This window comes from Notothenia coriiceps, unplaced genomic scaffold (genome assembly GCF_000735185.1).
Source record: "Notothenia coriiceps isolate Sejong01 unplaced genomic scaffold, NC01 NC01_scaffold00029595, whole genome shotgun sequence".
Taxonomy (NCBI): domain Eukaryota; kingdom Metazoa; phylum Chordata; class Actinopteri; order Perciformes; family Nototheniidae; genus Notothenia; species Notothenia coriiceps.
The window spans coordinates 18,717-30,837 of NW_011362296.1; the positions used below are offsets into that span (position 1 = coordinate 18,717).

The 12,121-nt window shown below is 39.2% G+C and overlaps 1 protein-coding gene across 1 annotated transcript in view; it reads right to left on the reverse strand.

The window, feature by feature from the left end:
- The window catches only part of LOC104958975 (PH-interacting protein-like), a gene marked incomplete at its 3' end in the record, with an annotated part of 24,421 nt that extends 17,248 nt beyond the window's left edge, over positions 1 to 7,173 (reverse strand). Inside the window, exons 1-7 of the mRNA XM_010786820.1 lie at positions 6,848 to 7,173; positions 6,676 to 6,734; positions 6,561 to 6,590; positions 6,351 to 6,410; positions 3,242 to 3,392; positions 2,409 to 2,507; positions 2,010 to 2,170 (exon numbers count right to left, since the gene is read on the reverse strand). Coding sequence (XP_010785122.1) covers positions 2,010 to 2,170; positions 2,409 to 2,507; positions 3,242 to 3,392; positions 6,351 to 6,410; positions 6,561 to 6,590; positions 6,676 to 6,734; positions 6,848 to 6,887 — 600 coding nt within the window. The remainder of the gene's footprint in view (positions 1 to 2,009; positions 2,171 to 2,408; positions 2,508 to 3,241; positions 3,393 to 6,350; positions 6,411 to 6,560; positions 6,591 to 6,675; positions 6,735 to 6,847) is intronic.
- Positions 7,174 to 12,121: the final 4,948 nt, after the last annotated feature.

Consider the following 12,121-nt stretch of genomic DNA (forward strand, 5'->3'; position numbering starts at 1 on the left):
GACCAATCATCTGAGCCGGCCCGGCTAAAATGTCTGGATGGCCTACCTGCCTGTCAGCCTTCCATCTGTGCACACATTTATCTCGTGCCCTCATTGGTCATGTGCGCGTTCGTGTGTGTTGGAGGAGGGGCTCTGTAAGGAAGTCTGGTTGTGTATTTTCAAATTCTAGCGCACTCGAGCTGGTTTCTCCTTACCTACCCCAACCGTTAACTCTTTTTAGGGTGCAGCTATATGTTTTATTTATTTCAAAGTGGGGACATTTTAATTATATATTTGTTTCCTTCAAATGTGCAGAGGACTCCCCAACTGCTGTGTTTAATTTATTTTAAAGTAGGCCTGTGTATTATTTTTAATTCTCCTTATAGGCTTTGTTTCTTATTAGAGGTTAACAGTTTATATAATGTAATAAATAGCGTAATACATGCAAAAAAACTGTAGTTTTTGTCTAATATAACAATAAATACAACTTTATTAGCTATCAAGCTATGAAATATGTTTTGCGGCTCCAGACAATTTGTTTTTTGGAAAAAGGAGCAAAATGGCTCTTTTGGTCAAAAAGGTTGCAGACCCCTGCCCTATCCGATAATAATCCAATGCACAGGAAATGATGTATTATAATACATTATTTTATATATATTACATATTTATATATGTATATTTATAAAGTCTTAAAGTCACAACCGGCCCTTTGAGTGCAACCATAATGCTGATGTGGCCCGCGATGAAATTGAGTTTGACACCCCTGCTTTAGAGCTCTTCAAAATGCACCAGGGCTGCACAGTTCATCTCAAAATGGCAAACTTGATTGATGCAATATCTACATCGCAGGGAGTGAAGTGTTTGTTAAATCAGGGCCTATAAAAGACATTTTACAGACTTAACTAAATATCCCTGTTTGGTACAATTACAATATGATCATTGACATAATTAATGATGCGAGTAATGTTTAAAAAAGGATTATTCCCTCTAACATAAAGCAAGATATATTGATTTAAACGTGTATCCACACTGGTAGCAGGATGTATAAAAATGTAGGTATTTTTCATAATGAAAAATGATTTGGAAATCTCATCCACAAACTCAGATTACTATGCAGAAACAGATCCAGCCGCCCTTTGAATTGTAAGAAAATGATAGTTGAGAAAGTATTTTGAACAGTCTCTGCTGATTTGAACCCCTCAACTCTCAGATTAAAACAGAGATCGCTTATGACACTCGCCATTGTGTTCTTTATTCTTTTATAGGTAATAAAATACCGGCAACAGAGACATACATAAAATCAAGTTGATCTGCAAATAAATCTAAAATATAGTCTACGGTTGCATTTTTGGCAAATATGACAAGATTTTAAGTTTATTTCTCCACAACTGTCAACCATCACTTTGCCTTTGGGACAAGAGAAGCAGAGAGTTGTCTTGCAGCTCTATATTGTTTGAGCCAGAGGTTCTCTTTTTTCCATACCGTTCCCTAGGTGAATGCTTGTGTCACCTGATTCCTAATTCATAGTGTTACATCGAGATTGTAATGATACTTGCCATTGCATTCTGTATAACACAGTTGTTGGACCTCTCAGGCACAGAGATGTAAAAATCTGCCCCCATAAATCACAATTCAAATGCCGCGGCTTAATTCTGAACATGGAAAATCTGTTTCAAGTTGAGGTGCAGCAAACAACTGAAACCATCTGCAGCAAAATCTCAAGATCGATACTTTGACTAGCAACAATTTAAGACGATGATCTCAGACCACTTCACCTGAGTGTATCTCGACATCATTGCATCATTTACAAGGATAAATAAAATGACTTTCAATAAGCTACCAAAACACTATAACACACGCTTTACAAGCAGCAAGAGGAAGCCAAGCTGAGTTCAACCAAGGCCCCAGGAAGTGAGCCGGGTGTTGAAACAAATGTTCATAGTGGCTAAATGGTGGTACTACAACTTCTGTGACCGTGAGTTCAACTTCCAACACACCATAAACACGACACGCACAGACAGCAGCCTTACCGTGAAGATGCGTCGTCCGGTCCTGTCGAAGGTGACGCAATAAACGGACGAAAGATGTCCCAGAATCCTCTTGTGCATCTTCATGTGCAGGTACACCACCGTGGGCACTAGCTGCTTAAGTCTGTAGGAGCCGTTCAGTCGACGGCTGAAGTTTGTCTCCACTGGAAAACAGAAATGACACAGACACCAGTGAGGAAATTGTCATATGTGCTACAACAGTGTGCAGGAATACACATTGATTCTGAAGCAAAACATAATATCACCACTGTTAAATATAACATCAGCTATAGGACCATGGCAACTAATAAGATAGTACGGAAGATCTGACTCCTAGACTGAATACCAAAAGCATGACGAAGACTGAAAATTGTGTTTTGTTTTGCAAAGTGTTCTCTTTACCAATATTAGGTGGACTCCCATAGATAATAGGTGGCTCCGGTGGTCTTCCGCAGTGCAGAGCAGCCAGCGCAGAGCCCTTCCACACAACATGCTTGCAGCCTGGAGGAGGATGAACACAAAAAGAGATGCATAAAGATATATATATATATATATATATATACATATATACACACACATGGTTTCTGCAGGTTTCAACAAATGAAATGGAAGGATTTTGAAGACCATATAAAGTGAAATTGAATTCCCATTCTTTTTGGTAGTAATACTGGCACAAGAAGTCCTAGAATTACTTGAAGTAAATTGATTAATTTATCAAATTGGTTATATTATACAATAGTCATATTTAACAGCAATGTAAGTCTAAATCTAGCTACATCTAAGATCTTAAATTAAAGAAACTGGTAGGGTAGAATGACAGTCACCATGGAGATAAAGAAGCACTTAATGAATGTGCTAAATTAGATTATGATACAAGTTAAACACCTTTATTTTGATTGCGGTTTTGTTCTCCCGCCAAGCAGAACACATTCACTTTGACAACTCTCTTCATTGTTTGCAGTTACCATGACATTCAAGTCATATTTAACATTTATTTATTTACTCTAAATTTCAGACAATTTAATTTAAGACTTTTTAATGACACATGAAAACATGTAGACAGTATTTATTATGGATTGTCCATATTGTATTCATCTATTATATTTACATAAGTAGAAGGGAACGAAATGTAGTGAAAAGAGGTTTTTTAGTTTGTAAGGACATGCAGAGAGCTGTAGTAGCCTGAGTGTGTGTGTTTGCATATTAAAGTAGATATTTAGAATGTATGCACTCACTCTTGCTGGTGCGGAGGAGATTCTGCCGGCCGGCCCCCAGCAGGCTGGTGAGTCCCGGGACGCTGGCGGGGACCTCGGTCTCCAGGAGAGGACACACTCTGGAGCAGACCTGCAGCAGGTGTTCGGGACTGATGTGCCGGTATAGCTTCACCTGAACACACACACACACACACACACACACACACACACACACACACACACACACACACACACACACACACACACACACACACACACACACACACACACACACACACATTAGCTTAGATTGTATTCAGACTGGTAAACGCCAGTCAGAAAGGTGCAGGATTGAATAGCAAAATGAAATGTGCTCAATTGTTGCACAAATTTGATTCAATCAAGACATCAGACAAGCTCTCCCAAAAAAGATGAACTATATTAGTACACCAAAAACAAAGGAATAACATAAAAGAAGCAGTTTTCAGTAGTCCTAATAGTCGGACTATATAAAAGAAACACTGGCGAGAAATAAAAAAAGGTTATAATTAGATGTATCAAGCGTCTGCTGGCAAACAGGTTTGTTCTCTGGCTGCAGTGCATTTATTTTCTCTTGAGCACACACACCAAAATGTATTATGAGCAAAACAAGGACACGCAGAGAACAAGGTCACTACCCAGAACGCCTTTTGGTTTGCTGAGAAATGTAAGAGTAAATGTGCCCTTTTCAGAAATTAATTACTATTCTCTGGAGGTTTAACAGCAATAAACTGAGTACGGCTAACAAGGACTACAACAATATTTTATTCAATTATGTTTTCTTTTCAGATTTAGAAAAAAAGTATTCCATAAACTGAATGAATGCTTGGATTTAGTTAGGATGCTTGTCTTTTAGAAGGATATGCATGCCGTTCACATGCAGTGTAGTGCATCAGCAGGGGAGGGGGGTGTGGCATGCAACACTGCACTGATATAAACACAGTGGGTCTATGATTCCACATGGTGACTCTCCTGCATGGCCTACGTCTGAAGATACACACGCCCGAGTGACTGGAATAGCAGTGATACACCAGAGGAGTTAATTATGCAGCCGCACTGTGTTTCATTCAGGGTGTGTTCAGGGTTTCAGGGTGTGGGGTTATTTCAAATGTATCCATTTAAAATGAGCTTTGTTTCAGACACATCTCATTTAAATATCTGAACGGGGTCAAATAGGCCTGAAATCATACAATTACACTGACACACACATTTTCCCTCCATTCCTTTATCTGACAGTAACACTTATTATCTGTGGCACACACACCTATACACACATACACAATTAATGACCCCTTAATTGCTTTCAACAGCCTTGCCGGCTCAAATACGTGATCAGTATTTCTAAGCACATAACAGCACACTAGCAGGTAAATGCAGCGCTGTTACACACACACACACACACACACACACACACACACACACACACACACACACACACACACACACACACACACTGAAAAGATAACAATTAGCTCCATTTCCCTTGCTTCTTAATGGTACTGCATAACACTCCCCTTGTCATAACAGCAACACCAGAAAGCACATGGTCCCCTTACACATGACAATCCCCACCTTACATTTGAATACACCGTTCTAAAATCAATAATGTATTCAAAACATAATTATCTTCAACATATGGCTCTCATAACTGAAACATCCAATCATTGTTGAGATCCACTAGTTATTTGAGGTCAAAATTAAAATGACACATTTGTGTAAATATGGTTACAAATAATTACGGGGTGCTATTTTAATTCAAAAATAGCTCAAATGTAATGTTTTTGGGATCAATTCCATATGCACAATTAAATAATCACATGTCTAATTAATCCGCCCTAATTAATTAGATGCAATTAATATCGTTAATTAATACGTTATCAATGAAGCCAACGTTGATTTCTCATTGTTGCCCAACCCTCTTCTGTACAGACCCAGACATATACACCTAACAGCCTCCGATCAAACACATCCAACCGTGATCCCCTATATAACACCATGTTTCTATTCAGTCTAATAATTAAAAACCATCCGCAGTATGTTTTTGTTTTTTTCTAATAGAAGAAAATTATGCACAATAACCAGGAGGCAGGCTGATCGGCAGGGAATGGGGGGGGGGGGCAGCAGAGCCAAGCAGGAAGAGAGGGGGAGAAAAAACACATGCAGACAGAAAGACTGTCAATAATCTCTAAAACGTGTAAATGTACACCCGGGTGAATGTGCACTTCATGCGATATCGTCTCGCACGTCCATGTGTCTGTATATGAGAGAGGACGAATCGAGAAAATCCAGCAAATTAAATAGGTCATAAGCCAATATTTTTATATTAATATTAAAATCAAACTTCAATTAAATAAAATAGCAAAACAAGTGGGGGTTCACACCTCCAGCACAATGGCGAAGAAATAAATATGTACGCGATGATTAATTCTCTCCACGCCCCCATGCGTAAACGGCGCTTTCAGCCGAGCCCTGTTTGTTTACATGACAATTAGCACTTCATTAATAGAGCAATTATAAGGTATCCTCTCATCGTTACCTCTCATCTTCAACATAAACTCATCTCTTCTCCTCCATCCGAGTTTGCAACCGCAAAAAAATGCTCTCCAGAAAATGCCTCCACAACAGCCCTGCACAGCAGCCTCCTCTCAACTGGGTCGCTGTAACTCCAGCTTTGCTAAATATACTGTTTATATTCTCCTCCAAAAACTCCAGTTTTCTAACTCTTGCCCCCTGTGTGTTTTCAAACCCATGCACACACATTATGCAGGACAAGAGCGCCTCCATCTCTCTCTGGCTTGTGGCGCAGGGAGTCCCTCCTCCGGATCCTGGCGCTCCTACACCACAACACTCATGACGTATCAACATTTCACACACATTTTTCCAACAACTATTACAACCTTTTGCACATGCATGGCACCCAACTCGCACACCACGGTGCACAGGAGGCTGGGACCCGAGCCCTTGGTGCCCCACATCGGCCCCAACTTGCAGCCAGCTAGCCCTGCAAAGTCCTTTACAGCTTTTTCTTCACCACCTGATTTAAAAATTGCGGGAAATTCAATTTTTATTTTGCTCTCTAAAAACTTTTCCCTCAGTTATAGAGCTCCCTTACCAAATTTCTGTACGTCCCGGGGTGCTCCTGCCCTGTCCAGTCCAGCCTTATGGGTAGCAGCTAAGATGGAAAAATAATGTCGTCGTTATCATTCAGGTTATAAATGTAGCAGGTGATTTTTTAAAAGAGTAAATTATAAATCGGAGTGAAAGCAACATGACAAAGTACAGTGCAGAGAGAAGCATCTCTCTTGTAGTACTGACTGCTTACCTCCTTCTCCTCCACCTCCCTTATCAGGGTCTGAAAATAGGATAAAAATAAAAAATTACACCCCATGACGATTTCGGACATATTATAAATTATCCTAAAATGCATAAACACCAACCTCGGCTGCTTTTTGACACGGTCCAGCTTCTAGAAATCGGGCTATTAGGAAGTACAGTTCTGGTATGGTTGGAGGGGGAGAAGAGGACGGGAGCTGCGTTAGAAGAGGGCACCGAGGAAATTGGGGGGATATTACAACAACCATGACACATTTTCCGTTCTCCTTTACTCACCAGAAGTCAACTGCGCGATGTGTGAACTGTCTGAAGCCATTTTGGTGTTGTTTGCCAGGGCAGCGCCAGAGCCTGTGTGCTGGGTCTAGGTGGCTGCCCTGTAGCTGTCACTGTTTATCCACCAGGAAGAGGCTCCATTCAGCTCCGCTCAAACCGAGTCCCGGCTGCGTCGAGTATATCTCCGCCGAGCAACAAATAGTGCGCGCTGAACGGTTTACCCCGCAAAACACCGTCTTCCTCTAGCAAAAAAACCAGCACAGGATATGTTCCAGGGTTGGGAATCCCTCAGGGTGAATTTTAGTGGCGGTTGGTCTGTTGTGCAGGCATGTTTGTTTAAATCCCCCTCCCCCTCAAAAGCAAAAGCGCAAGCCCTCTGCGGAAGAAGACGAGTGGTGTGTTTGTTTCACGCACGCCACCACTGTAGAGGGGAGGTAGAAATGGCAGCCTGATGTAGGAGAGGACATTGCTGCAGAATGGCTTAAACTTCGTAGCTAGATTACATTTATCACGTTTTAATAATTACATGCCTATATATTCATAGTTTACATTTTGTTGCGTGTTAATACAATGCAACTCTTGGTTCTATTTTTCTGTGTTCGTAGCTGCGGATGTAGAATGTGGCCACCGTGTTTGAGGGGGATTTCACAGCCGACTTCTTTAGTCAGGTTTTATCAAATAATACATATAGTTGTAGTAATTGTGTGTGTTCTCGTCGACTTCGTGTGTTATCACACTGTCGTTAATGTGTAACAAGATGTCTAGCTAACACACCCACTCTCTGGGAGCCGTTTGGTGGGGAAGTCGTCCATTTCTCTTCCAAATACTGCGAGGCAGTAAAATGGGGGAAGGGTTGGAGAAGAAGGGGGATGCATGCAGCTTAATGAATGAAACCTCGTGAGTTAAAGGAATGTAATGGCAATGAGACATTTATGCCTGCTACATAATCAGGGAAGATTGTCAAGGAAATACATCACACAGCAACTTCCTCTATGGTTCACTGCAAGGTTATGAGAAAAAGGAACAAAACTCAGGTGTTATTTTCTCTTAATAAATAGTATAAGACGTCCCGGGACGTACACCATTATTAATTGTATTAAGTATGTGTTTTATATCTTTATTAAAATAGGCCCTACATGTTTTAACAGCAGGTGGCCAAAAGTACACACGCTCTTCTCTAATTGACCTTTACTCTTTTTTTATTTGAAAACATCAATGAAAACATACATAATTGAATTACCGAATTCTAACTGCATTCTGTTCAAAATTCTCATAGACTCTTATAAATTGCAAAACAAAATGTACAGCAATCCAGGGAACCAACTAACTTAAATTCACAGTGAGAGATATTTACACACCCAAGTGGAACCAGACTATTTAAAAGTGACAAGGAATGTTATAGCTTATGTGTTCCCCTTATTTTTGTCTTTTCATAGTCTAAACTCTGTGTTTGGAATTAGGTTATTAAATTGTGTTATCTACCTAAATAAAGAATTATTCAAAGCACTTTTCTCATGTGTTATGTATATTGTTTTAACTGAATAGCATTATCTAAAAAAAAAAAGAGAGGCATAGCCACTGGTATAGAAACTCATCTCCTATTTATATAACACTTGTCTCACTTAAATCCCTGGCAGACACACCAGGGAACAGACAGTCTGTTGCTGGGAAGATGCTGATGATATGGAAACTTGAACAGATGACAAACTAATTCTCTGCCTCTGTTACTTTCTGAAAATGTGTTTTGTTTTTTATATCCAGTTGATACTTTATTTTGGTGCCAAATGTTTTCTTGGTAAGCTTTTTTACGAAACAAGCCAGCAGTAGGCCTAAGCCTATTTTGCCATTTCAGCATCCTATGTATGGTCACCCTCCTGTGATAGAGTTAGGTCAGCTGCGGCTAATGTCATGTCAGGCTGAATTTTTTTAACTCACTCCCCTGGATTTGGGTAGAGTACAATCACAAGTACAGTTGGCTGTTTTACAGAACTGGTCTCCAGGCCAATGATAATAAAGGAATGGTGATTAATGACTGTTTACCCGCCTCTTGCAAGAAAGGAATTCAGAGGGAAAGTTCAACAGCTGTCAGAGCCAACTCATATTATTTTTTGTTCAAGTAAAGAGAGTAATCATTTAAGAAAATGTTTTTACATTGTGTACGAAATGTTAGACACCCAAAATGTCAAATGAGGATACATCCCCTATTTTAGAAATAGTCATACATAAAAAGAAACAGGACAGAGTGAGATAAGCAAATATTTGGAAAAGCACAAAAAATTGATAGAAATGCAAATGTTACCTTAAGTTGTTTTCCATTTAAAATGTGTCACAATAAAATCCAAAGCGTTATAACTAATTGAAGACCTTTTCAGATGCGTTTTTTTTTATTACGGTATATAGATGTTGATTGTATTGATAAGTAGAGTTGTATATTTATTAAAGGGAAGTCCGACAATATATAAGATATAAGTCTTGAATATAGAATATAGTCCTGTGGAGTGAATGTCTGAAGAAGACTTAAAAAAGTTCTGCAGAATTCTAGGAAAGTCAAGAGCTAGGTCTACATATGTATGAAAGTCTTTTAAATCTTCGTATTAAAACATTATAGCAGTATATATTTTTTTCTGACAAGTAGATGAGAAAAATGATTGAGCAAAGCTACTCAAAAATGTATTCAGGATCTTATTAAGATAGGAACATGTGATCCCTAATGCATTATTTCAGAACATAATACCGGGATAAATCAATAATCTGTAATATTATGTAAAATACAAGACATGAACAAACTCTAATTTGAATACCAATTGTTTTTTGTTTTTTACAGATATATTCAATAATAAATGTCCATGTTAATTTTTTGTCAACTACGACACCAAGGACTTCAATGCTAGGATTTCTTTCGATGAGCTTGAAATATTTTAGATTTTTCTTGGTTAAAAAATGTCATATTTGCTCCTTGAATTAGTGTGCTAAAATGTTCACGTTAAAGAGAAACACATGGCATCAGTAAAAAAAAAAAGTGGAATTTGATTTTAAGTGTCAACCACCTTAAGAATGGTTTATTTAACCACTAAACTAGACCACCCTGCAATCTGTACTTGACAGCCCTCAGGGCATGTTAACGCACAAATGCATGGAGTCTGCCTTTGTCAGTCACTTTATGTCACCTGTCATCCGGACCCCTCAGGTGTTGTTGTTGTGCTGGCTGCAGTGGCCACAAGGAGGCAACCTCACCCTGCAGCACCTGTCTGCACAGCAGGCCACAGAGGAGGAACAATGAGGAAAATGTGATCATTTACAATTTCCTGTAACTAAGAACATTTTACTGATCATAAGTGACCAGACTTCTTCAACCCTTTTCACTTATTTCCTCATTTTTAACCAAATAATTATCCTTATACTGTAACAAGTACTAGATATTTGATGACATTAGATTAAACTCATGAATCCAGAAAGCTAATAACTTTTAGTTATTGCTTCTATGAAATTCCATGAGCTTTAATGGCATTACTGTGGTATCACATCACTCAGACACCACCTGCCCAGCACTACATGTAGATGTTGTGTTCGAATTGTTAAAAAAATGTGTAAGGGTTTAGAATTATTTTTAAATAATGGTTGTTTATCATTCATGATAAAACCATATCCTCTCTTGGTTTTATGAACCAGTCACTTCTGTGATCCTCAGCTTTTCTTCCATCACAAAGTGTTTTAAAAAAAAGCAGTCAATTTACGAAATGCCCACAATAATGAGCTTCACATATATCTGGCTACAGGATTTCCAGGTCTATTCGAGAAGATGCTGAATATTTTAGTCTTCCTTGGGGTTTAGTGCAAAACCGTGTGTTAAAGTGGCTTCTTAGAACTGAAATCTGTCGCCGAGAGGGAAAACATCGGGGAAATAATATATCACTGTCAGGTTATGTAGCTTCTGAGGATGTGTATAGCCGTACTCTTAAATTAAACGGTTTGGTTTAAAAGGTCATCGCAGTAAAAAACTGTCAAAATAAATGTTTTGTGTAATCTGCACACATTCCTACAGCTGTTACGTTCCAGCAAAAAAGGTTCCATATTGCTGACCAAGACTCCTGATAATACATTTTTGGATTGGTCTCTGCGGTATGTGACATTTAAACAATCCACACCTATACATGATAAAAAAAATTGAATTGGTGCACATCATCGGCCCACTATCGTGAGTGACAGTTTGTCCCTAAATGAAGAGAGCGTACGGTTTCGTCAGTCCCGGCAAATGCTGACCTTTCACTTCCTGACACAGCAGTTGTATTTAACACAGCCACGTGCACCTGTCGACCTCACACACACACACACACACACACACACACACACACACACACACACACACACACACACACACACACACACACACACACACACACACACTGTGTGTGTGTGTGTGTGTGTGTGTGTGTGTGTGTGTGTGTGTGTGTGTGTGTGTGTGTGTGTGTGTGTGTGTGTGAGGTCGACAGGTGNCAATGTTTACAGCAAAAACACTGTCTTTCCAACATTCTCACACTTTACTATAATGCAACACCTAATAAAGAATACATTAATACACCGGATGTTAAACGCATACTTGAATTCATAGTCATTAATTGAAGTTAGTGGCTGAGAAATTGTATATTCACAGGGCAGAACTAATATTATAGTACAGTAAACAGGAAGTGCACATCCAGTCCACATACACCGATAATGATAATTAATAAGCGAGTAGTGGTTGACTTGTGCAAGCATTTATGAAAACATGAATGTATCCCTGTAATGCCATGAGAAGCAGAAGTTGCAACTGCTAGATCGTTTTAGCATGCAGGCCTATCAATCTAAATCTCATAAATTACACGGCTATACAATACACACAACTTTTAATGTGCAGCTTTTTATCATACTAAACATATTTGGCTAAGTTGTCTCACACCATGTTGTCAGTGAGGAGTGAGCAGGTTTTATTTCCAGCCACTGACTCCACCGGGTCATTTTACTGATTAACAAACCTTTAACAGTAGAGGAGGAAAATTAGCTTGTGCAGTCTGCAGCTACAATGAAAGAAGACCTACATACACAGTTTGAGATCTTCTAAGGGAATATAAATTAGGCTTTCTTTGTTAATTACAGCTGGTATTGCATGAGCTAGCTTTGGTTCAATGCCCCTATGAAGCTATTATTAGAGCAGACTGAAGCAGCTTTATGAAACAACTGCAAAAACTCCTCTTCCATGTTTACAGCCTCAAGCTGAGTTGTGTCCCTCCTGACACAGCT